At 40.7% G+C, this 26803-nt stretch overlaps 1 protein-coding gene across 2 annotated transcripts in view; it reads left to right on the forward strand.

The window, feature by feature from the left end:
• Positions 1 to 923: 923 nt before the first annotated feature.
• Positions 924 to 26803, forward strand: part of ARL13B (ADP ribosylation factor like GTPase 13B) — a 1170737-nt gene continuing 1144857 nt past the window's right edge. Inside the window, exons 1-2 of one of the 2 annotated variants that reach the window (XM_044072157.1) lie at positions 924 to 1137; positions 22034 to 22145. In XM_044072157.1, coding sequence (XP_043928092.1) covers positions 22087 to 22145 — 59 coding nt within the window. In that variant the 5' untranslated portion in view covers positions 924 to 1137; positions 22034 to 22086. The remainder of the gene's footprint in view (positions 1138 to 22033; positions 22146 to 26803) is intronic. The other variant, XM_044072156.1, reaches the window with a different exon arrangement.

A 26803-nucleotide genomic window follows, 5' to 3' on the forward strand; every position in this document is an offset into this window, starting at 1 on the left:
CCCTCAGTATACTGGCCTTTGTCCAGATGTCTTGCGCTAAGAGATTGGGAGCAATCTGTGAAGCCCTTGTGATTTTTGGCATTCTCCGCAAAACCGCCGGCCTACAGAGCTCTGATTTAAACAGGAATGCTATCGGTGTTAACTTACACGGTTTCCCGGCTGACATCACTGTTGCAGCCAGCAAACCTCGCTTATTTACATTTAAACGCGGGGCGTAAGTTTTATTGAATCCCACTATTATGTGTAATACAGCTAAGTAAATGTCGAAACTAAGCTTATATAAAGCTTCACTGCGCCTCACTATACAGCGTCTGGTATACAAACCGTTTTTACCGTTGAAAATAAAATAGTGTTCTTCTTTCCATTATGATTTTGTCCATATTTTGAGATTGAGAGCGATATATTTCTGCAGCTCTTTGAATTCCTCCGTTGTTTGTAAAATTTGGCCATACGTTTTGATGTTTCGGTTCCTTTTTATAATGTGGTTGTAAACCCTTTCATTACTTTAATTAGTGTTGTCCTAAATGATATTCGACACTGGCTTTAACTTCTGCACACTGCAACAACTGAAGTAATAAACACAACATAAAATGTGCGATGGGACTGCGGGAGCGCGCACGCTCAAAGGGAGTACCACATCCAGGCAACATCACTTACAGTAAACAAACACTTGTTAAAAAAACTGTACACATACAGCAATGACCTATTATTCCAGCTCCACTTACAGCATGGACACATACAATACGACATATACAAGAAACTGTGACATGTCTCAGAATTACTACAATACACACTGTCTCTTAACATTTATATACCTTCGGGATGTACAAGCAACTTCCGTCTCAGATTCTCCCAACATTCCCTACTAGATACTAGAGGGTCCCTGCACGCGACGTCACATGGCACACCTTCAGTTTCCTTCCTCGTCTCTATGGCTGCTATAGACGCTGGCAGGGATTGATCTAGAGAAGAGGCTGAATGGGAGGCCGTAGCTAGCTAGGTAACGGGACTTTGGATATACGGTGCCATCATAACTGTACTCCTACGGATAAGATTTCACGTTTTGCGAATAATGTGACTGGATCTGAAAGGAATGCGCAAACAAGACACAGCTGGTGGTGGAAAACAAGACCCAGGGTAATGAGGGAATTTAATTAAAGCCTCTGTGTGTGTGCGGGGGGACGAGGTTCTGTTGCTGGATTATACAGTTTTTGTTTGTAGTGACAGAAGGGTAGAAACACTAACATAGCAAGTATTCTGTAACAGAATATAGTTGGTGCATGTTTTGTGTGGTTTGTTACTTTAAATCAGCTTTCACGTTTCCTAGTTACTGAAAAGCGTGGTCCCGAGAGAATGGACACACCTTTTCTATATGGATGCATTTATTCTGTAGAGTGTTTTTTTATTTGTGTAGTTACACTGTTTATGTATTAATTTGATTGTTTTTACGAGTCGTATTTTAAAATATGATTCGTTTTGTGTGCGTATGTGTTGCTATGATTTCAGAGTAAATGTAACTTTCACAGGATCACTTTCTTTGTATCTTTGCAACGGTCTTTTAAATCTGCAATTCACTTTTTTTTGCTTGTATTTATTTGTGATTCTCCTCATTTCTGTTTAATCCAGTGCATGGTCACATTGGAGCTAGAATTTCTAAAGACACTCAGTGGGACAAAGCAGCTAAAGTAGCCCTCACTAGGATGCCAGTTTGATTTATTTCTTTCTCTTTACCGGATATGTTCGACAAAAATAAATAAACTCTCTTAACTGGAGGTCGGGAAAAGCTCTAACATATTGCAGACATTTTAAAACCGGCATTCAGTAATATGCATAAACAATTTCACATGTATTTGCCTTAGATTACATTCATATGATATAAAGGCAACTATTGCAGTAGAAAAGATACTTCATAGGAGATTACTAGGCTAATGGCTTGGGGCATTTACAAGCCTAGCCAAGAGTTTATCCCCAGAAAAAAAACACAATCAGCACCTGTCACTCCTGTCAGTGAGGGGCACAGGTGGAACCCCTGGGACAAAACTTCATTAGTAGACATTGAACATTGAGCATTTGATGAAATGTGTTAATTGAAAATTGCTTTAAAGTTCAAAGAAATAGAGGTGAGAGAAGGAACTTAATAGGGTCGATGATGACAATATTGTAATTAAGAGGTGGGGCATAACACAGCTACATAGATAATTATATATAATGCTTTCATAAGATTTATGTTAGAAGTAATCGAGATGGGGGTGAGTGGTATAAAAAAAACTTTGTATATGTCTGGGAAATGCTAATAAAACTTGAGATATTGGTGAAGACTGGTTATGGGTGTCACAAAAGGAGATACTGCCAGATCGGGTATCTGGAATTTTGTGAATCATTTGTTAATGTCAGCATGCTTCATGTAAGATGCTTGTGCATGTATTTTCACATGTAGATGCAAAATACTACCAGATTCCATCAATGGTTGTTTTGAGCCTGAGAACTGAAGTCAGATGACAAGCAATGATGTCATTCTGCAAGTTATCCCAGCAGTAATATTTGAGATATTAATTTGGGAAATCTTTTTTTTTGGGGGGGGGGGGGGGTAGAGAGAGAGAGAGAATATTGTGTGTTCCGCCTTTGACCTGACAACATCAAGATCCACTCACCACATCTTCCCTGCTCTGATGAAAGGTATTAGGGTACAGTAATTCTCTTGGATACAGTCAGGAATATAGCAACGCTTAATTCATATGTTTTTCTTTATTTATTTGAGCCTGTCCTGCAATGTTGTTTTAAATATTTCCTCTGATTTTAAACTCCGATGTAACTATATACTTTTTTTTTTTTGTTCTTTTTTGTTCTTTAATTATTTATCATTAAATATATTTAAACCTTTCATTGTGACTGATCTGTCTAGAGAGATTTAAGTTTTGAGAGTACTGGCATAGTTATTTGGAGACACTGTGTAGACCACACCTAATAGCCTTGCTCTTGGTCAAACTACCATTTACATTGATCGTAACATTACACAGTAAGATTGGACACCTTTTGTTAAGGGACTTAAAGTAGTTGATAAGGAGTGGCTGGTGGCAGTGAAAACTACATTCTAGTCTGGACAGAAGGGGGCATAGCTAGTAAACCTGTGCCAGCCTTTCCTTGATGCATGAGTGTGTGTGTGTATAAATCAAATCTCGGTGTGTGTGTGACAGCTACTTGGGCAGAGACACAAAGCACTGGTTGGACAGAGAGAGTGCTGGAGGTCTTGGCTTGGCCACTCAGCTGAGATCTCAACTCTATAGCTGTGCCAGTGGGGAGTCTTATTGGGTATTGGGAGAAACCAGCCCTGGGCTGACTTTGGTCTCTATGTGCTCTTAAAGGAAATTGAAAAAAAACTCTGAGGCAAAAATCTGGACAGGTCAGAGGTATGACAGTCTGCTGAGATTTAAGGAAGGACAGCACAGAAATTCAAGGAAAATCAAGTCTGTTTGTATTTCTTTTTATTTTTGCTGAACGTACCTGATGTTTATTGTATTTTGCTCTGACCTTCTTAGCATATTTCAGTAGAAAAGTCTTTCTGCTTAATAGTACTTCAGCATCTGGACTTCTGTTGGTATATGCTAGATTTACAGTGGGTGCACTGGTTGGGCTGACCAGAATGCAGGTTTTTGAATACTAATGAAAAGTCATTGTATAATTTTCTCTAGACAGTAAACGTCTATTGAGGGAGTAGCGTTGTATTAAGTTGTTAAGGTCTGGGCAGTTTTGGGGGACTTGTGTAGTGGTCTGTTTTTGCAGTTAGCTGAGAAACAGCTAGGAGAAGAGGTAGTTCAAACCTTTTTAGTTGTTGGGTTAGGCAGTGATGTGTGTGTGTGTGTGTGTGTGTGTGTGTGTGTGTGTGTGTGTGTGTGTATATATATATATATATATATAAATACGCACACACACACATTTTGGAAGATACTCAGATCACCAATATCATTTATTTTCGGTGTGATGGGGGAGTCATGCAGACTTCACAAAGAAGGCACCCAATCAGACTCCAGACTGGAAAATTAAGAGCTGTAAAAGAGTAACTATAACTGCTGATTTGTTTTACCACAATTTATGTTTTATTATTATTTAAATAAGCAGTGATAATGAGGAACACTGGTCCTTGCATAAGTGGAAACTCAGAATAGTGAGTGACATGGTTATGTGAGTCCAGTCTTCTCCTTTGCCACCTTTGTGTCTATTTTATTACATGTCCATCTCTTTGACATTTAATAATTGCTTTTTGGGGATGTTGCTACTGTTGTGAAAAAAATGTGCCTGCATTCTTTGTTCTTGTGAGGAAATTCATGACTTTCAGAGTGGACATTGCTGTTTATCCTGTGCTGCACTACAAATGTCTGATTGTGTTGTCTTGTAATATTTTTGAAGTGTATTTTGCAGCCCTAAGACAGGGAAGTGCCATATCTGTCGGCTGTCCTTGTGTCTTTGCCCAATCCTTTGTAAACTTCTGGTAAATCACTGAAGTTTGCAATTTGTCTGTAAAGCCAGGACATCAGTTTAATAAAAATTGAGCATGTGATGCCCCACCACTTGACCAGTAATCAAAGGAGCCTCAATCCTCACCACTGGCAACAGTGGGGAATGTACACTGAGAGGATGACAAGTACACACACAATTTCCAGATGCAGCTCTCTGCATCAAGTGCAATTTCCCTTAAGAGCACATAGAGACCACAATCAGTCCGGGGCTGGTTTCTCCCTCTTTCTCCAGATCCCCAGTAAGACTTCCTCATTGGCACAACTATAGAGTTGAGATCTCAGCTGAGTGGCCAAGCCAAGACCTCCAGCACCCTCTCTGTCCAACCAGTTCTTCGTGTCCTTACCCAAGGAACTGACACACACACGTTGAGGTTTGATTTATACATGCACAACAGCTGGGAAAAGCTGGCACAGGTTTACTAGCTATGACCCCTTTTGCCCAGATTATAAGGTAGTTAACACTGTCCCCAGCCAACTCATCGGCTACTTTTGTTTTATGATAAGTTTATGAATTCTTTGAAATTTTATATATTCTTCAAGCAATAGAGCAAATTCCAGAGAAGGAAGTAATTAAAATAAACCAGTTATTACTATTTTTATGGCATCCCACAAAGTGGAGAACTTAATTTGTAAATGACATTAGAATGAGGAATAAAAGAGGAACACATTTTCCTAACATTTTAAATTCCGCTCAGTCTTCATCTCTGCCGACTTTCTCTTGATAGGCAATTCTTATGATGCTTTAAGGAAATTATCACACAAATGTATATTTATGTACATATAATTCATCTCTGCTGACTTTCTCTTGATAGGCAATTCTTATGATGCTTTAAGGAAATTATCACACAAATGTATATTTATGTACATATAATGTGTATAGTAACTCTTATTTGAAGCCCATCTCTCTCATTTATTTTTAGTTATTTATCTTATTTATTTAATTAATTAACATTTGTTGACCAGGAAAGTCTTGACTAGGACGGAGCCTGTTTTAAGCGGAGGCCCGGGGAGAAACTCTCCAGACACGTCATTAAATAATATAAATAAAATATTATGGGTCACAAAACTTGTAACTATATTAACTAGATTTTTTCCAGTAGCATGTATGTCTTAAACTAGTGCTTGGTTACTGAAGGATTCCATGAAAGTACAATCCACCAATTAGTACTTGACTTAATCTTATATATTGTTTTGGTTATTTAAATTAAATTAATCTAAAGTTTTGTCAGTTAAAGTTATGGATAGCTATAATTGAAATCCTTCGTATAGGACACTAAGACACAAAATTGGAATAAGTTTAGAAAAGAAGAGAAATGTGATGACCAATACTACAAAGATAATACTGGAGTACATTTCCATAATCAGAAAGAAAGGAGGTGTTAAGCTGGCGCTCTATTGAAATCTTGGTGTGCAGGCTGAAAACCCAGGAAAAGTGCAAATCTCAAAGATCACTGTTCTTTAAACTATTTTTCTGCAGGATGGCAAGCCTGCTACCTTCTGAACTTAAATATACCAACTCCGAGATTGGGACTCCATCTAACATGTCCTGACATTTCGAACGGTTACCTGCTAATTTGTTTAGCATGGACAGCACTGGTTTAACTCGTTCCCTCCAATGGAGGTCTGGAAGTTTTCAGTCCAACTTCCAATGGGCAGAGCCTAAGCTTTTTGATAGAATCAAACTGTGTCTTTCACATGTCAAACAAATGTTCGTATCTCTGAAACCAGAGGGGTACTAAAGAAGTGTAAATGGCAAACTCTTCAGCATAAACTAGTGGTAGTACTCTTTAGGTTCTGGGTCTTAAACTAGGTTTTATAATTCATAGTAAATATGGCAACTATTGTTTGTAATATTTTGTAAACTATTTACAATATCTCAGCAACCACTCAAATTACACACATACTGTCAGCAGCATTTTGTTCATTCAGCCGGAAGGTTTCATATGAAGCTGAGTAGTTCTGTCTGTGCTACTTGGTTGTTAAGATATTTAGAAAAATATGAGAATTATATGAATAACAATATCTCTGTACCTGTACCAGATGGAGATCAACTATTAATTCAGTTGCATTTGTCATTATGTAAGCTTTTAAGATGAGGTCTTTTAATTTTTATACTTTGTATGTAGCATGGTTTTAGAATTATTGATGCAAATATAAGCAAGCATTATTTGACACCTAGAAGCTTCACTAAAATGTAACTGCAGAGGCAGTTGGAGGCATCACAGTATTGTAATGAGTTAACATTAACTTCAGAATTTCATTTTAATATTAAATACTGGGATAATATTACTGTAACCTTAAAGGTGTTGATAATGGTAAATGCAAGGAATTAATTTTGAGTTCAGTATAACGCTTTTAAAGTATTTTTTAAAGAATATGCAAATAACTTTCAAGTAAATAGTTTATATTACTTCATATAAAATAGCCCGATTTTATAGCTCTAAGTCTGAAAGTTGGAAGTGTAAAAAGATATTAAAGACTGGTTTCATATGTTCTTTAGGTCTGAAAGAATGAATTCCAAAATTTCTTGAAGGCTGTGTGCTCTTACAGATGTGTGGCATCCAAATCTGTTGATATTGATTAATGCTCCAGTTCTTTCTTTCTTTTTCTTTGTTGACTGGGAAAGTCTGACTAGGACAGAGCCTATTTTTAGCGGACGCCCTGGGAGAAACACTCCAAACATATGTGTTTGCAATGGGAGGAAACTGGAGTACCAGGAGGAAACCCACACAAATGCAGGGAGGACATGCAGACTCCGCAGACAAGGCACCCCAGCTGAGAATCGAATGGGAGAACCCCTTGCTGTGAGGTGACAATGTTAATCCCTGCACCACTGTGCCACCCATTAGCTATCTCTGGATGGATGCATGGTATGGCACCCTGTACTGTTTTTAAGTAGAATGGCAGAGTTTCCTTTAAAAAAATATGATGCAAGAATTTCTACCCTTTACTCCTGTGTTATGTAGATATTCTTTCAAGTGTGTGTCTGTGTGTGTGGACAATATGTGTATGTAAAGAAAGAATATGTACGTGTGTGTGTGTTGACATGATCAAAATGTCAGACCGACTTTCAGATAACTGAGACCATAAAAACGAAAAATCCCAAAACTGACGTTACTTGCCCACCAAAACTGACACAATGACACTGTGCATCCCATTAAGTGGAAATACAACACAAATAACACTGTAACAACAGTACACTACCATTTTAAGACACTAAACTACGTACCTAACCTCACCTGCACTACCCCCACCAACCATTACCCGCATACCCAATGAAAATCCCACAGAATATTCATGACTGTATCTGTAGCACCAACGTAAATATTCATTACATATTGTTAAATTCAAGACTTACTATTATTTACTTTCAACTTTTCCATTTTTGCAGGAGGGGTTGCACCCACCCACATGTCCTGCAAATGAAATATACCTACTCGAGATCACACTACAGTACAGAAATGAGCAGATTTCCTGTTCCACTCTGCTTAGAAAGTTGACGTATCAAACGTTCAGTCTTCTGAACTTCAGTGTAGTGAAGTTTCAGTCATGTGAAACTTTGCTCTTTTGGTCTCGGTTGTGTGAAAGTCGGTCTATCGACATTTCAATCATGTCAAGAAGATATATAGATAGATATATATATATATATATATATATATATATATATATAAAATGCATTTATATGTATGTGTGTGTGTGTGTGTGTGTGTGTGTGTGTGTGTGTGAACATATGCACATATAGATTTGTAGCTCATATATGGGTGAGCCTACTTTTTAAAGCTAGTTTCAAAACTTTAAATTTCTGATGGTTGAGGCCATTAAATCAAAGTTTTGAAATTTTGAGCTGTTTAAATAGAGATCGCCATACATCACAGAACAGGAAATTTTCAGTTTTCTTTACTGTAGTGTGACGTTGGATTTGGTATATTTAATTAGCAGGGGTTGTGGGGGGTGCAGGGAGGCTTGCCCTCCTGCAAGAACATTAAAAAAAAATTGCGTTTATGTGTGTGTGGGTATGTATTTATTTGTGTGTGTGTGTGTGTGTGTGTGTGTGTGTGTGTGTGTGTGTGTATATATATATATATATATATATATATATATATATAAGAGAGAGAGAGATTTGAAGTTTTGAAACTTTGAGCTGTAAAAGTAGACCCATATATAATATTTATATTTGTATAAAATGGATGGATTGTCTGTGTGACCTTTTTATTCAGTAAAAACCGCAAGAAAATCCCAGCCAAGCTAGAGTTTTTACTGTGTGATACCCTAAACCTTCTGTTATGGAGGCCCATGGGATATGTGTAAATGACACCTCAGGGGCGAAGTATTTCCGCTGCATGGCTTCTAAATGTCATTGACTTTTTTTGACTTTTTAAGCCTTTCAGAAGCCATGTAGCTGAAACACTTGTTCCCTGATTCCAAAAGAATTTCGTTTGGTGTTGGTGACCACTTAGAAAAAAGACAGTCCACTACTTCAGAATGACTATATGCCAGCACTGTTTCACCCATCCCCAACCCTCCTGCCACTCTCGAAGTGTGTCACAGAAACTAGCTGTTAACAATCTCTTCTGGCAACGGATTGCTTCAGACGCTTGAGTGCTAAATGTGGTTCAGGGGGGCTACAGTCTTCACTGGATACAAATACCTCATTTCAGGGGAGTTCCTCCCCATCTTATGAACCAAACATTTTTTTTTCCTTAGGATAAGCAGTACTTAGCCTGGGAGTCATAGAACCAGTGTCTTTAAATCAAACTGGCAAAGGCTTCTATTCCAGAAAGCTTCTGGTTCCAATGAGAGCCTTCTTTAAGACTAGGTCTAGATTTTTTTCTATGTAAATCTTTTTGTGAATGTTCCAAAATTCAGTATGTTGACTCTTCAGAATCTGTTACACCTCATTCCCAAACAATGTTTTATGTTAACCTTAGATCTAAAGGATTCATATCATTATATTCCCAGAACCACAGGCTTCAAGACCTTTCTCAGGTTGTGTGTGTCTAGGTCATACTATTAACTCTCTGCATTACCCTTTGTGGGCTATCTGCAGCTCTTTATTTACAAGCTGACCCCAGTAGTAGCTCATTATAGATTCTGTGACATTCACATATTTCTTTATTTAGACATCTTGCTTCTTTTTGCAGAGTCTTTTGCATGAATGGGTTTCTTTGCGTCTGACAACTCTGGGATTCCAGGTAAATGTTCAGAAATCCTCCTTAACTCTGTCACACAGGATTGTCTTCCTGGATTGCCTTAGACACCTCTCAGCAAAAAGGATTTGTGACTCGAGAAGGTGGATTTTTATCTGGAAAGTTTCCTGAATTTCTCCATTCAGTCTCAGACTTCTGCAAGATAATTTCTCAGGATCCTAGGGTTCAAGGCTTCAGTGATTCTTGTGATTTTTCTCTCAAGGTTACACTTGTAAAGAATTCAGTGGTTTGTAAAGAACACATGGACACATCTTCATCCTCTGGAATTTCAGATTCTAGTTTTCTGCTTTGTCAAAAATGACTGCACTGGTGGAGACAACTGGCTTAAATCCAGGTTTCCCTTTTCCTACTCTGATTCCAAGTCTGTCTATAACTACAGATCCCTTTGATTTTACTTGGGGAGCATTTTCTATGGGGGTAAAGATGCAACGCCTGTGGAGCTCATCATCTGACAGACCAAAGCTCACATAGTGATGTGGTGCATAAGCAGGGGTCACCAGGTAATAACCTCTGTACAGACTGGCTCTGATAGCTTGGGAGGAAGCTCTACACTTACATTCCATCTCAGTAAAATTTAGTGGCTGACAAGCTGAGCAGAACCAGGGCACACCCTCATGAGTGGCAGTTGAACGGGAGGGGGTGCTTCCAAGAATTAATCCATTTGTCAGGAGCACATCAAATAGATGTGTGTGCCTCTTTTCAAACCCAATCAAATTATGCTTCAGGACGACTTCACTCAATCCTGGAAAACAGTTGCATTCTCTTTCCTGTGGTTGGAATGTTCCGTATGATGTTGTAAATCTTTGTTTATTCATTACCATTAGGACTTCGGTCCTGTCCTCGGAACCGATGCGGCTGTTTCCAAGTTCGCGCCAGGCTAAAACTCTCAGCTAAGACCTACCCACAATGCCCCTCTCCTAGTTACTCCAGATCTCGTTTGCCACGTTCCTGATCAGACGTGAAAGCCATCTTTCTCAAAGCTAAGTGGAAAGTTATGATTTTTAATGTAGTTTTTCCTCAACATTTCTTTTTTAGTCAATTTAACTTTTTCTCACTGTCTCATATAACCTACTTCTGTTCCCTACCCTTTACCTTGATGGCACTGTCCCCCTCTCCTGCCTTTGGTAGGCCCTTCCTTACCACTTGTGGTATTTTTTAAATACCATTGTTGGTATTCTCTCCCTTCTTTTGTTTTTCATATTAGGATAGCCTTGTTGCCTACTACATCAGACAAAGCTAAGTTGGGGTTTAAACAGTGTGACAAGTGTGGGCATAAGATGCCCAACTCGGACGGACACGCTCGTTGTGTCTACTGTTTGAGCATGGACCATATTAAAGCTGACTGTGACATTTGTGCTAGTTTTCTCACTGTCTCCTATAACCTACTTCTGTTCCCTACCCTTTACCTTGATAATCAAATTTCTACCTTTGTTGGCACTGCCCCCCTCTCCTGCCTTTGGTAGGCCCTTCCTTACCACTTGTGGTATTTTTTAAATACCATTGTTGGTATTCTCTCACTTTTTTCTCTCCCTTCTTTTGTTTTTCATATTAGGATAGCCTTGTTGCCTACTACATCAGACAAAGCTAAGTCTGGGTTTAAACAATGTGACAAGTGTGGTCATAAGATGCCCAACTCGGACGGACACGCTCGTTGTGTCTACGTTTTGGGCATGGACCATATTAAAGCTGACTGTGACATTTGTGCTAGTTTTAGTAATCGTACGCTATCAGAATGTAAAAATAAGCTTATTTTAAAAGGTTTGATTGACACCTTTTTTGGAGGCTCTATCTGGGTCGGAGGTCTCACCCCCTCCAAAGACCAAAAAACATAAAGAAAAACGGAGTCACTCGGTCAGTTACGAAACTGAGTCGGCTCTGTGCTTCTCCTGTACCCTCAGCGCAGACCTCTTCAGCACCAGGCTCTGTATCTTCTCCCTCAGTGCCGCCCATGATATTCACCCCTATTTTGGTTACAACCTTGGCACCGCTGACTTCGGTGCCATCCTTGGATCCGACATTGGCTCCTATGACTATACCTGCTTCAGCACCATGCCCAGCCATGGTGCTGATAGTTTCGGCTCCATCGGCTCCTAAAGTTGAATATCTGCCAAGGACAAGATACTCCCCAACTTACGACCTTTTTTGGGGCAGAGGTTTAGCCCCTTTCTAGAAAGACCTGATTCTTCTTCAGCAGCCTCCTTTAGATCCACCAGGAGTTTTTCTGAATTAGACCTAATGTGGGTTGTGGATCAACTTCTGGCAGCTAGGGGATTGCCCATTCCAGCTAGAACTTCCATCCCTCTTGGGTTGGAATATTTTTCTACATCTTCCCCTGTTTATCCTCCTCCGGCCTCTAACCAGGTCCCAAAGATCTCTGTACCGATGTCCACCCCAATGCATACTGTCTTGACTCCGACAGCAGTCTTTCCCCTGTCAGCACCGACCACCCTTGCTGCATCGGCTCTGGTGGAGCCGATGCTCTCTCGGGTCCTTTCCTCCGCAGGCTTGCAGTCAGTACCAATGATATCAGCATCAGAACCCCCCCAGCATGCAGCTGTCCCAACCCCCTGTTTTAGGATCCCAGGCGTGGGAGCTGCAAGACCCCCTTTGAAGGGAACCCCTTCTCCGGAGTCTTCCTCAGAAGAGACCACTGAGGAGCCACACTGTAAGAAATGGTGCAGGAGGAAAGACCTTGATTCTCCGGAGGAATCTAACAATGAAGACACCGATTGTGATGAGGGGGAAGGGTCCTCACGGTCTCCCCCAGACTGTCTCATTTGCAGGCATTCTCGAAATCCTCAAGCAGTGGGGACACTGGAAGTCCTCTAACTCTTCTTCTGAGGAATCTGTGTTATTACACGCCTTTTGTGCCTAGCCATCTACTTCCTGGGTGACCCCACCAGCAGATGAACTTGTTACGCTCATTGTGCAGCATGCCTGGAAGGGCCCAGACAACGTAGAACCTGTCCCCCGAAGGTCAAACAAAATTTTTATCTACACCTGAAGACCAGCCCCACTGGTCCAAGTAGTTGACAGTTGATTCCATGGTTGTGGCGGCCACCAAGAGGGAACTGGCAGAAGATAGTTCCACTGTCCATCCTCCGAACAGGGAGTCTTGAACCATGGACAGACTAGGGAAGCGGACCTGTGCTTCAGCGACCTTCACCATTCGATCGCTGACCTAATTTCTGAAATGTCTTCCTCTTTGGCAGGGGTACTGCCTGATGAGGTGTGTGACACTGTCGCCTCGCAGCTAACTACCCTTGAATACATCTCGAACTCCTCGATGCGTTTGATATCTCACACAACCAAGGGGGCAGCTCGAGCTGCCGCATCAGGCATTGTCATGAGACGTAATGCTTGGATGCGGTTGTGTGACTTCGCAACCCCTTTAAATCTTCCTTCGTCAATGCACCTGTCAAGGAATCTGCACCTTTTGGACCCAAAGTACGAGACACACTTGCACGAAGTGAGAATGCCGGAAAGACCTTGTCTGCTGTGGACATACGCTTTTCCAACCCCCAGAAGGGAGGAAAAATGTGGTTCAAGAAATCCCAAGGATCTTTTCTTGACACTCGTGGTGAGCAATCCCCCTGGGGCAGAGGGGGCAACTCATCTGGAAGATGCCCCTTATGAGATACAGGGGGTCCGCATAACCAGGGCGCTAAAGATTCTTTCTCCAGCAGACCCTACCAGCGCTCCTGAGCAGCAGCCAGATTGCTTTCCTTTGGAAGCAGTCGGGGGTCGTTTTTCTTTGCACCTACCAGCCTGGCAAGTTATTACTACTGATGTTTGGGTGCTGAGAATAATATCCAGAGGCTACCAAACTCCCAGACCTGTCAAACGAATCCCGGATTTACCACCCAGTCAGAGGGTATTAGCAGCCTTAGAAATAGAAAAGCTGCTAAGAAAGAGTCATCCAACCAGTCCCACCAGACCAGACAGGATCTGGGTTTTGCAGGAGGTTCTTTTTAGTGCCAAAAACGGCAGGGGACTAGAGACCAATCCTGGATCTCAGCCTGTTGAACAAATTTATCAAACCAAAAATTCCAGATGGTCATGGTACAGTTCATTCTTCCCTTCCTAGGGAGGGACAACTGGATGTGCTCTATAGACCTCCAAGACGCATACTACCACATAAAGATGGATCATCACTCCCGGAGGTTTCTCTGCTTCCGGCTGGGAGCCAATCACTTTGAGTTCAGGCCACTGGCATTCAGTCTCTCGACAGCCCCCTGAGTGTTCACCAAATGTATGGCTGTTGTGGTAGCTCATCTTCAACTACAAGGATTCCAGGTGTTTCCATATCTAGACGATTGGCTCCTTACCACTCCAACCAGGAATGTCCTAGTCTGCAGCCTCTCTTACACTCAAGGTCTTGCTCTCTGCTTGGATTGCAATCAACAAAGACAAATCTCAAATGCCCCCAACAAAGACACTGGAATTTATTGGGGCAGTCTTCGACACAACATCCTGTCAAGCTTCTCTCCCTCACATGCTTTCAAAAATAAGACACCAAATCCAAGACCTTCTTCCTCAGACCTATGTACCGGCACACCTTGTACTGCAACTCTTCGGCTCCATGGCGGCTGCCATTATGTTAGTACCACTGGCGATGCTGCACATGAGAATCCTGCAGTGGCTCCTTTCCACACAATGGTCATTTTTAACTCGACCACATGGTACGTCTTACAAACCATTGCAAGGAAGAAATGCTATGGTGTATGAAGCCACAAATGAATCTTTGGTGTTGACCATTCTGTCTTCTCCAGCCCACAGCCATAGTGACCATGGACGCTTCCCTGTTAGGGTGGGGGGGCATTTCCAGGGAAAGACTGTCTGAGGCACCTGGCCCGCCATGAATTCCAATTTGCACATAAATGTCCTGGAACTGAGGGCAGTTCTCTTAGCATTGCAAGCATTCCATGCATCCCTACCTTCTGGCATCATTGCAGTTCAGTCAGACAGCATGTCAGTCTGGTATATCAACAAGCAAGGCGGAACCAGGACGTGCCCCCTGTGTCGGGAAACCATGACGATTTTGTACTGGGCGATAGCTTCCCACCACTTTCTTTTAGCAATGCACATTTCTGGGAGTTCCAACCTTATTGTGGACAATCTTGAGTAGGAACATCCTGATGCCTTACAAGTGGTCCCTCAACCCTGTAACAGCGGATCAGATCTTCCGATGCTGGGGCAAGCCTTGCTGCGATCTGTTTGCTTCCCCCTAAACAACACATGCAGAAGTTACTTTGCCCTGACCCCCCCATTGGGAATCCCCTAGGGACGCTCTAACGCATGATTGCCCCCCCCCCGGTCTTCTATATGCCTTTTCCCCTGTTTCCCCTCATTCCAAAATGTCTCCAGAAAGCTCAGAGGTTGAGAATCAAAGTGATCCTCATTGCTCCCTATTGGCCCTGTCAAGTCTGGTTCCCATTTCTATGGCCTCATCTGATTCACAGCCCATGGATGCTGGATCATTCCCAAGACCTGTTATCTCATCCTCAGGGACTGATTCATCCTAATCTCCACAGTCTCAAGCTCACAGCTTGGTTCCTCCACTTCCAGTGATTGCCAGGATGCCTGATATCCCATCTCCTGTCCATGAAATTCTTCTGGCTTCACACAAACCTTCCACCAGGAAAGTTTATTCTAGTAAATGGACTAGGTTTTCTATTTGGGCCAAAGATCAGAACATAGATCCCTTCTCTATGTCTATTCAAAAAATCCTTCAGTACCTGACAACTCTTTTACATGCAGGAGCCTCAGCATCGACAATCACTGTACATTTAGCAGCTATCGTCAATATTCATAATGGATTTGATAATGCTTCGATTATGCCACACCGCCTATGCAAGACATTTTTGAAAGGAGTATTACACGTTAAGCCTCCCATAGAACCCTGGGACTTGACTTTGGTGCTTCAGTCTCTCACAGGTCCTCCTTTCAAGCCCTTTGATTCATGTGATTTAAAGTTTTTGTCATGGAAAACCATACTTCTAGTAGCACTTAACCTCAGCTTGAAGAGTATCTGAGCTGCAGGCCCTGAGTGTCAAGAGACCTTACCTGATCTTCCACATGGATAGGGTGTCCCTTCGTACTGACACTTCTTTCTTACCCAAGGTCATTTCTGGATTTTCAATTAACCAATCGTTTGACTTGCCGGTTTTCTTCCCTCAGCATTCTAATAGAGGGGAGTACGTTTTGCACACCCTTGATGTGCATCGGCAGCTTTGTTGTTATTTGGACAGGACTAAGTCATTCAGAAAGACGGATCAGGTTGTTTGTGGCCTTTGCAGGACCCAGATTGGGTAAACCTGTGTCCAAAGTGACTTTTTATCCTCTTGGTTTAGAAACATCATTACCTTTATCTACCAACAGAATAAGCTATTCTTACCTTCCAGAATAAAGGCTCATTCTACCAGATCTATGGCTACTTCTGCATTTCATTCCAGAGCCTCTATGGATGTTATTTGCACAGCAGCCACTTGGGCAAGACCTCATACCTTTATATTTCATTACAAATTGGATTTGGCCTCCAGGGGACGAACATATTTTGGTTCTATGGTATTCCTTAGGGCCACCCAGGACTAAAGTAGCTGGTGACTCAGTTGTAATGGTAATGAATAAACAAAGATTTACAACATCAGATAAAGAAGTTATGTCTTACCATAACATTCCATCTGTGTTGTGGAGCTTTGCTCATTCATTACTTCCCGTCCTCTTTCCCCCTTCCTGGACTCCAGGTGGACTTTAGGAACTCCTGATTAAGGTATTTGCTCAGACAGAGCCTTCTACTCTTTTTCTATTACTACCTCTGTTATATAGGGGTGGGCACACTCAATCTGGAGTAACTAGGAGAGGGGCATTGTGGGTAAGTCTTAGCTGAGAGTTTTTGGCTGGCACGAGCTTGGAAACAGCCATATTGGTTCTGTGGAGAGAACTAAAGTCCTAATGGTAATGAATGAATAAAGATCTACAACACAGATGGAACGTTATGGTAAGACATAACTTCTTTTTTATGCCTTTTTACTCTTTCTAGTGATAATCCAGGGTAATTCTGAATATTCAGAAGGACTCCACAAAGATCATTGTGGTCATCCCCTTTTGGCCCTGGCAACATTGGCTCTAACTTCTTATGGAATTGGCCAAAGGACAATTTCCACAAGATTCCTCGTGAACTAGACCTACTCACACAAGAGTAGGGAAGTTTGATATACTCGAATCTCAAACATCAACTAACTGCTTGGATGATTCAGTTCTAATACCTTTAATGCACCTATTTCATGAGGACATGCAGCAGATACTAAAGGAGACAAAAATAATCGACTATTCGGAAGTTTTATATAGGTAAGTGGAAAATTTTGTATTTGGTGACTAGCCAATAACCAGCGTCCCATCAGGGATTATGTACTACTGGTGCTGAAACATTTGTGTGAGTTACTATCCTCTGGCCTCTTATTCTTGATCAGGGAATGTCTTGCGGCCATTTCCATACGTCTTCCCATCGATGATCAACTTTCTTCTCCTTTCAGAAACTGTTTCATTATAAATGGAGTGTTACACTTGAAACCTCCGTGTAAACTGGTCACTCCTCCTTGGAATCTTAATGTTGTGCTAGAAAAGTTAACCCTGTCTCCATTTGAACCTGCTCATCCGGCAGATTTGACAATCATTATATGGAAAACTGTTCTTCTGATTGTTCTGACATCTTTAAGCCGAGAATCTGAGTTGCAGGCACTCATGGTAGGTGAGCCCTATCTGGTTTCTCCTAAGGAGTGGGTCTTCGTAACAACAATCTCTCATTCATGCTCAAAGTGGTTTCAGAGTTTATTTGAATCAATTCATGAATCTTTTGATCTCCTGTTCACATCCTAAGAACCAGGGAGATAAGATTCTACATACTCTGGATACTCATAGGCAGCTCAGGTACTATCTTGACAGAACTAAGACCTTTAGAACAAATCAGCTATTTGTTTCTTATGTTGGGACAAAAAAAAAGGATGAGCCATGTCAACATATCAAAACAGACTATTTCTGGATGGCTGTCCACAGTTGCTTTTTATTCCCACCATGGTAAACCAGTTCCAGGCAGTATCGACATGCATTTTACTCTATCTTGGCTTTATCGATGGCATATTGGAAAGGGGAGGACTTTAGAAATATTCTAGAGGCAGCTACATGTACTTTTACAAAGCAATATAATCTGAATTAATTTTCTTTTCTAGAGAAGGCTTTGCTGTCCCCATTCTTCAGGGACTTCTGGTTCCATATCCTTCCTCCTCCCAGGTTGAGTAGGCTTTGGTTATCAACCTATATAGTCTAAAGGCTACTGCAGCAGTGAGACTGATGGACATAGTATAGCTGTTTAAGTTGCATTTACCCATAACAATGAATTTCTCTGTGTTGCACTAGTCATATCCACCCTCATTCTGTCTTCCCCCTTGTCTATCTAGTTGCTTGTTGGGATATATATATATTTTTATAGTATTTCTTTTGTAGTTCATGATAAGTGCGCTTCTTGACTTTTATAGGCAAGAAAGTTCTGAAGAAAGCTTCACTCTAACTGCTGATTTTCCTCCACAGGGCTGGCCATCATCAGTTAGAATGAAGGTGTGAGCAGGAACCCCGGCTTTTGGAAGCTCGCTGGTTGCTGTGTGCTGGGCAGGACGCAACCCATGTAGCCTAAAGGCTACTGCAACAGTGAGCAATTCAAATATTTTCTGTTATGGGTAAGCACAATTTACAAATTTGTATTTTCCTTCCACGATTGTCACCTCTGCAGTTGTTGTTACCATTGCTAAATGACCCAACCCATCCCATCTGAAGTCTGCATCAAGATAAAAGATCATCAGTATTCTATAAAAATAGGTCTTGGCAGACTGCAATGGCTTAGTGCCAAAAACTAATTTTAAGTGCCTTAGTGATATCAGCTGTTGGATCCCATTGAGAAAATCAAAAGCTTGGAAAAAAGAATCTTAAATGGCACTTGCTCCTCCTTCACCCATGTGAGGGACAGTTCATTGCAGATTCAAATTCCCCTAGAGGTGATCATTACAAAGACATCTGTCTTTGGTTGGGGGAAGCATTTCAAGGGGCAAACTCTCCAAGACGCATGTGCCTCATTGAGTCAAATATGTGCATTGATATACTGAAGATGAGAGTAGTCCTTTAAGCCATCTGTTTCAGACTGTACCCCAGAGTGTGAAACCCATCCACTCTCAACGTGGCAGTGGTGGAAGCTGTCAGAAGATTGATGACATTAATTGAATGGTGATCCTGTGAATTAAATTTGCAGCAGGAGAGTACTTTCCACTGCTGTACAACTTCTAAGTAGCTGTATATAAGTTTAGTACGCCCCAAAGCCGCTCTGCAAAAAAGCCTTGCTCAGAAATTTGCTGAAAGCTGTTTTCAGCAAATTTTAATTCTGAGGATTTGTAGTTGTTTGGCAACAGTTTAATCTATTGACATGACTGCCAGTGGTGTGGGACGTGACTCTGCCAGTGTGTGGGACATGACTCTGTCAGTGGTGTGTAGTACATCAAGCCAGAAGGAACCTACTTATACCCCCTGTATCAAAAAGGCACGAGGGTTTGGAAATTAATTGTGTCATCTAGGCAATTTCTTGTAGCCGATCACATTCCAAGCGAAGCCATTTTACTAGTGGACATACTGCTGTTGCCTGTTGATGCCCCACAAACATTCCCTTAACTTCACAGTAGTGCAGAAGCTTTTCTATTGATAAAAAAGACTTGCCTGCAATCTGTTTGCCACACCTCGGCTACCAGTACTAAATTCACCAGCCCATTCCCCTAATAATTTCGTAAGAGGCATGCCAAAAATACTGTTGTCCACAAGTGGTCCCCTGGGCTCCTTTACACTTTACCATTTCCTGTCGGGATAAGCTTTGTATGGAACTGTTGTCCAAATTCATTCTTGTAGCCCCGTTCCAACCTTGACAAGTATTGATTCCCCTGCTTCTGCGTACATGTTGCAACAGCTCCTGTAACTGTCCTCTGAGGACCTTTCTTTCCTATTCATCAAGCAAGCCATATTTGGATATTTTAGTACATTTGAATAAAAACTTGGTTTCTCCATTTGCACTGATAGCTAACCAATGTTTTTTTTTTTTTCTCGGCAGAGTGGTGAAGATACTCTTACTTTTTTCCAGAAATGAAATGCATGTAAAACTTAAGTGGACACAGTATGGCTTTTTGGTGCAAAGGGATGGAACCTTGATTATGACCTAGGTGACTGGACTTCAGTTGGTGTCCACAACCTTGGAGGAAGCAGGCAGAGTGTGCGACGTGAAGGGGAATGGCCCGCTCACCTATCCCATGAGGGGGAATTGGCATGCATTAGGAGACAGTTGGATGGTGTGAACTGCACGGTGAAAATGGGAGTGACCACCACTCATGCTTTGTGAAGAAGGACAAGGCTGTTTGGAAGGAAGGCACCTTGTGAAAACGGGAGATCCTCCACATTCAGACCATTGCATGTCCTTTGTCATGTGCAATGGAGTTGGTGGTATGGTATAAAAAAAAAAAAAAAAAAACTCTCAAAACTGTCTCTGGTGGCTTTCGGAATGTTGGCCCCTCCTGTTAGATTCTTGCCATAGTGGGTGGGGAACAAATGGGCCAATTGGTGAGAAGGAAGCTGATAAATGGCAAACAATGGAAACAGAGGCAGCAAAACAAATGAATAAGGGGGCATATTTCACTATTTAGCGAATCCGTAAAGGTCTGGATCCCTTTACTGTCCCAGTTCCATCTGTTGTGGTATACTCTGCCTCAAATTTTTGATTGACTTTGATGGAAGGATAACTAATTTCACAGTCTGGTAACCATGTCAGATTTCCCCAGGGTATGGTCTTAGTCCTTGCTTTCTTTAAAGTTATGTAAGGCTGTAAAGCACCTTTCTTTTGTGACTACCTTTAGTAGACCTAGTTCCTTCCTGAGTCCTTTACTTCATGTTGGGAAAACTACATATGTCTCCATTTGACCCTGGAGCTCCCACAGAGTTAAACTTTCTTTCCTGGACAGTTCTTTTTCTAATGGTTATTAATTTGTCCAGGAGGATTTCTGTGCTGCAAGCACAGTTGATCCCCATAATTTCCTTTTTTGCAAGTGCATCATTTCATTGCATAGTAATCCTTCCTTTATGACTTAAGTTGCAAATGGATTCTAACCTGAACCATTTTCAAAACACCTTTAAGTTTTTTTCTATCAATATTCCAAACCTAGAGAATGTTTTCTTACTGTGTGGATCCACCGTTAGATGAGGTTTATGCCCTTAATGTTAAACTGCAAGGCGTTACAACTCTAACTTGCCCTTTCAAAAAAATAAGTAAAATAAAAAGTTGTAAGGTTTCAAAGGTAGCACAAACTAAATGTCTTGCAAGACTGTCTTTGCTTCCAGCGGCTTGTACTACAAGAGCGATTGTGCAGCAGTTACTTGTTCTTCTGTCTGCACCTTCATGGAACACTAAGTTGGATGTGATTCCATATCCAGGTCTTCCTTTGGAGCTAATGTTATAAGGGGTACACTGTCATGGGAAACTGCTATGAGTGATTAGCTTGGGACTCTGTCCTACTGTTTATGATGAATATGCCTTCTCATAATAGATATGAAAGTTATATACTTAGCATAATGTTTGATCTGGATGAGCAAATCGAGCTTCGGTAACATACCCTCTCCTTTCCTTCCTCTTTGCAAAGTCAACGTTCTAGAAACATAAGTTACTTTTGCTGCTGCATGAAGGTTGCTACAGATGTTCATTGAGCGATGGTGTTGCAGCACATTATGGGATGGAGGGGCAGACTTTAGGAAAGTTTTACATGCTAAGCTGTTCTGTTGCCTATTGACTCTAGTCCTACTCTACTTATCTAGGCCTGTCATTAAGGTAAGTTCAGAAACGTTATGTTTTTTGCTTTTCATGCACTGTTTTACCTTCCACAAGTGGTACCTAATTTGGTTTGCTCTGACTGTCATTATGCAATGCTTTCATGATACCTATGTTCTCTTTACTGATTATGTACTTGTTCTTTTCTTGTGTGTATTAACTGTACTGTGTTTTGTAAGCTGTTTGTATGGCAGCTGGTGGTTTGATAGAAGCTGGAAAATGACCATTAGTTGGCTCTCGTTTTCACCTGGCTGTTTTAAGTAAAACTTTGTCTGCTAAGAAGGGGAAGCAAGGTATGAGTTGTCAAAAGAGCTGTTTACAGTGTTAAGTACAAGAATGAATGACATTTAATGCTGTTGGATGAAATTTATTTTCAGATGTGTGGATTTTTACTGTGGTGTCTCTTTCAGTTTCTTTTCTAGCCTAGACCTAAAGATTTTGGATTCTATGATGATTGACTAGTATGTTCAGCCTCATGGCAAAGTGCTGGAATTGGTTCAAGCAGTGTCGACAACCAATCAGGTAAGAATGACATTGGTGCATTGCTGACCTGCGGCCCAAGAAGTCTGATAGCCAGACTGGCTGAGGTTTGTCTTTCTTCATATCACAGCACACAGTATTGGCAGATGAGCTATGATCAGTGCAAACGCTGACTTAGATGTGACAGTGCATTCATTTTGCTTGTTATCATAGTTGCTTTAATTTCTTTTAATATCCATGAGGCATTGGGGGATTTGGAAGACCCAGCTTCTAGCTTTAACCAATAGACTTGTCTGTATTCCGAGTAAGTTGTGTACAATTTAAATTATTTGCTTATGGGTTGTCCCAGTCAAGAGCTCATTTTGGTACACAGCTTTGCTTCAGTTGTAGTATTTTCACATTTTCAGCAAGCTAATCTTGGCAAACTCTATTACTTTAAATGTTGACCTGTCAGGATATTTCTGCAATTGGGTTCCTCCAGCTTATTAGTCCAGCTTGATGTACATTGTGTAGAATAATGCTTAGTGGGTAAAATGCGTGGAAATAAGCCTGCCTATTTCCCAACCATTTTGGTTAAGTATATTGATTTTCCCTTTCTCTTCAGCTGAGCGACTGTGACACTGACCTATCTTGACTGACTCCCTTAGGGATGGAAGGAAAAATACCTGCTTACAGGTTAGAGTCCAGACAATCTTATCTGGTTAGTTTTTCCTGGTAAGTCTTGGAAGGGTAGGAACTATTTTTCTGTAGTGAGAAAGACACTTCCTATAGTATCCTAGTATCCCTAAGAATTCCTTCACCTGCTTCTTGCTGTTAAGGATGGGCCATACCCAAATGGCTTTCACTTTGGCCTGCACTAGCCTAATCATTGCATGAACCAGTCTGTTCAGTATCAACCCCTGCCACACTCACTTGAAACTAGTCAGGCTTGCTATCAGCCTTATCCTTTGTATTCTGCCCCACACTTCCCTGACATACTGAGCATATTCTGTCTATGACTGGCTGTAGATGGCAATGTCACCCAAGTGAACAAGGGCATAATCTTTGTTCCAGCTATGATGCAATCTAAGTTGCTGGGGCTTTATCCATATCAAGGAGCATTTTTGTAAACCTCATATAATCCACACGGGGGGGGGTCCCAAACTTGTAAATGTTGATCATGCGCTCCACAGGATTGCATCTATTTCTTTTACAGATCCTAATCGTATAGTCCACAAGAATGAATCTCGTTCCCCAGATCCTGACTAAGTAACCCATGATATACTCCAAGGGATGTTGTGTACTTGTTTCACAGGTCTGAATAAGTAACTCATCATATACTCCACTGAAATGCATGTACTTGTGTTACGGATCTTAAGTAAAACATAGAGTACTCCAAGGGAATGCACGTACTGGTTTGACAGATACTAAATAACACATGCTGTTGACGTCAGTTGTGTGCGCATCTTCCCAAACTATCCCTTGTTGCACAGTGCGGCTATCTCTATCTATACTCATTCAGAATTTATTAACAAGAATGTACTTTGAATCTGTATTTCATAAATAATGTCTCTGTTGTTCCCCTTTATGTTTCAATGTATGTATACAACAAAACAATAAAATGTAATGCAAATTGGCTAAATGCTTTCTTTTTCCAAATGTATTTTTTTTTTTTTTTTTATGATTGATTGTTTTATATTTTGCTGAAAATTCAACTTGTTTATTTATTTTTTTTTTTTGTTATCTCTGCCGTCTTGGTGGAGTTATAGCTAAAAAAAGGTCTGTGGATGAGTTCACTTACTCATTTAGCAGGTCAGATGTGTGATACATATGGTTATGTTGATTTAAAAAAAAAATGACTCGCATTTGACTGAAAGCTATAGAAGCTTGAAGAAAATGAGTGTTGGTGTGGTTTTGGACCGTCGAAATTACAATGCAGATTAGTGTTGATCAGTGTTAGCTCCTTGCTAATACCCACGGTTATGCTGCACCCTCCATGTGTAATTGTGTGCAAGGAGTATTTTCTTTTCTCCATGGTTGTGCAACTGTGGAGTTAAGATCTCTAAGTCGGGGAGGGTGGAGAGTGCAGAGTGGCTTGCCCGTGCAAAAAAGCTAAACTTTCAGAGATATTTTACTGCAAATGTCACATACACTAAATATTTTTTTATTTTATTTTTTTTATTTTACATTTGTTGACCGGGCTAGTCTAGCTGGATATATTTCCATTTTCAGTAGAGGCCCGAGGAGAAAAGCTCCACAGAAGTAAAAAATGTGTACATACATAAAAATCAACATAAATGATAATAAGCCATTTAGGAAAAGGTTAGTTAAAAACAGCAAAAAAAAATTCAAATATCTTCTAACAAGTTAGTATAAAATTAATTACTTACTACCACACACGGAGTAATTTAAAACAACATCATACAGAAATTAAAAATACTTAGAGATCAGGATACAAAGATAATAAGTAGTGAAAGTGGAACAATAAGAGTGGGGTAGGGAGAAAGGGATAAGAGGTGGAGAGAGCAGGTTAAGAAAGTTAACAGGGAAAGAAGCATGATGTGGATGAAAAGGGAGAAGAGAAAAGATGGGAGGAGAAAAGAGTAAAAGAAGAATAAGAGAGATGGTTTGAGATAAGAAGTAATAGTGCAAGGTTAATCAGGTTTACTACAGGAACAAAGCCAGTGGTTTTGGAAGTGTCGTTTAATGTTTTGCGTGAAAAGGGGCAGAGAAGAAAGCATTGTTATGCTAGTAGGTAACAAATTCCATTTAGTGCCAACAGAATTGGTGAATAGGGAGTTACCAGCAGTATTATTAGATTTTTTAGAAGTAGTCAATAGTTTACTCGAAGAGCGGAGAGAGTTAAGATTGCTATAAGGGATTATGAGTTGGGAGAGTACAGGAGTGTTATTTGGTTGGTACAGTATTTTATGGGCCAGAATGAGTTGATGGATAGAAAGATAGTTTTGAATTTCAAGCCAGCCTAGTTGTTTCAAGTTAAGACAATGATGGGTTCTATAGGGGTTACCAGTAGCGAAGCGAGCAATACTATTGTAGCAGCTAGCTAATTTGTTAAGGTTGTTTTTCTTGAGGTTGATAAAGATGGGAGAGGTGTAAAGAAGAGTAGAAATAAGATGGGAAAGAGCAATTTTAGTTCTAGTAGATGGTGTAAGAAATGGTCTAATTCGATACAAAGATCCTATTTTTCTGTTGACTAGTGGTCTGAGGAAAAAGAAAATAGGGCCACAGCAGAGTCACCCACCTATGGTGCAGGCAAACTGCTAGCCTACTGTTTTGATCTTTTCTGATTTCAAAATGTATTTTAGATTGAATGTACCACTTTTTTTATTCAGTAACATACTTTAGAATAAATTAAATATAATCCTGTTTATATCTGTATATGTGTGTGTATATGTATGTGTGTGAAATACACAAAATGGAATGAATGCGTACATGCTGACATCTCCATGGCTGCAGGTTTCAAGGGTACCTGACAGTAACCCTTGATGGTCACCATATTGACCACTGCTGCAGTAGTCTTAGCCGTATGGGTTATATTCTGCATATGATATAACGCCCAACTATCAGACCTTCCATGTGTCCAAACTGCCAGTCTGCTGCTGAAGAGTATCTCCTGTTAGACTTTCAAGGATCAGTTGTCAGCCTGTGTTCTCTTGCTGTGGGCATATGATTTCTTGGGAGGGATTTCTGTTTAATAATTAAAAAAATAAAAAAAAAGGAAGTTTAATAATACTTTCCTGCTCTGGAAATTTAAAGCTATGAGTTTGTTTTAATGGACACGAGACTGTATTGTACTTTTTAAACATGATGACTCTTTTTTTTTTTTTTTTTTTTTTTGTCCTGTCAAGTAATTAAAAAAAAACTTTTTTTATGGGGCTGGTAAAGTGCTTAGTTTTTTTTTTGCTATATTTTCATGTGAAAAAAGTGATTATGTTTTACCAGCTTTTTGCTGCTATTTTTCCATGGGAAAGAGGTACCATTTTTGGATTCACCATAGAACAAACTGCCAGTTGCACAGTTGGCCCTTCCAGAAAAACTTTAGTAAACCGCCTTTGCCACTGCAGTAGGCTAGCAGTTTGCCTGCACCATAGGTGGGTGACTCTGCTGTGGCCCTATTTTCTTTTTCCTCAGACCACACTTCTTTTACCCCAGATCCCTGTGTTACAGCATTTACAGCCACTGTGGACCAGGGGTTAGCCACATCATCTGCGGCTGTTGGGGTCCCTTCATTGGACAAGGGAAATCCACTCTTGTCAGTCTTGGAAAAGAGAGCAGCAAAGCCTTCCCTGGTTTGTCAGAATGCTGTACCCATCACTGGAGAAGCTGCTGCCATTAATAACCTTGGCCCCATGTTTCCTGTCAGTAATAAACTGAAAACTATAACATGTATCTACTGCTCCTCAAGTTTTCTAAGACGGGAGTAGTTTGCTTAGTCTGTCTCTGAATATAATTTAGGCTGTACATCGTTTTTATAAAGTAGTTTCTGGAAAAAAAAATAGGGATACTTCTTTTCCTGAAGATACTCAAGAATCTGAATCTGAACAGGGAGATGCAGAGATGGATACATGGTCTTTTTTTCTCAGATTTCTGATTCAAACTCTGAGGATGGCTGCATTTCTGATTCTACTTGTGGTGGTTTCTGTTTCTCTGAGATTTCCAGGATGTGACAATGTTCACAGCTGTGGAATACTTTCTGCCCT

Source organism: Protopterus annectens, chromosome 5.part0 (genome assembly GCF_019279795.1).
Source record: "Protopterus annectens isolate FY-2018-M chromosome 5.part0, PAN1.0, whole genome shotgun sequence".
NCBI lineage: Eukaryota > Metazoa > Chordata > Ceratodontiformes > Protopteridae > Protopterus > Protopterus annectens.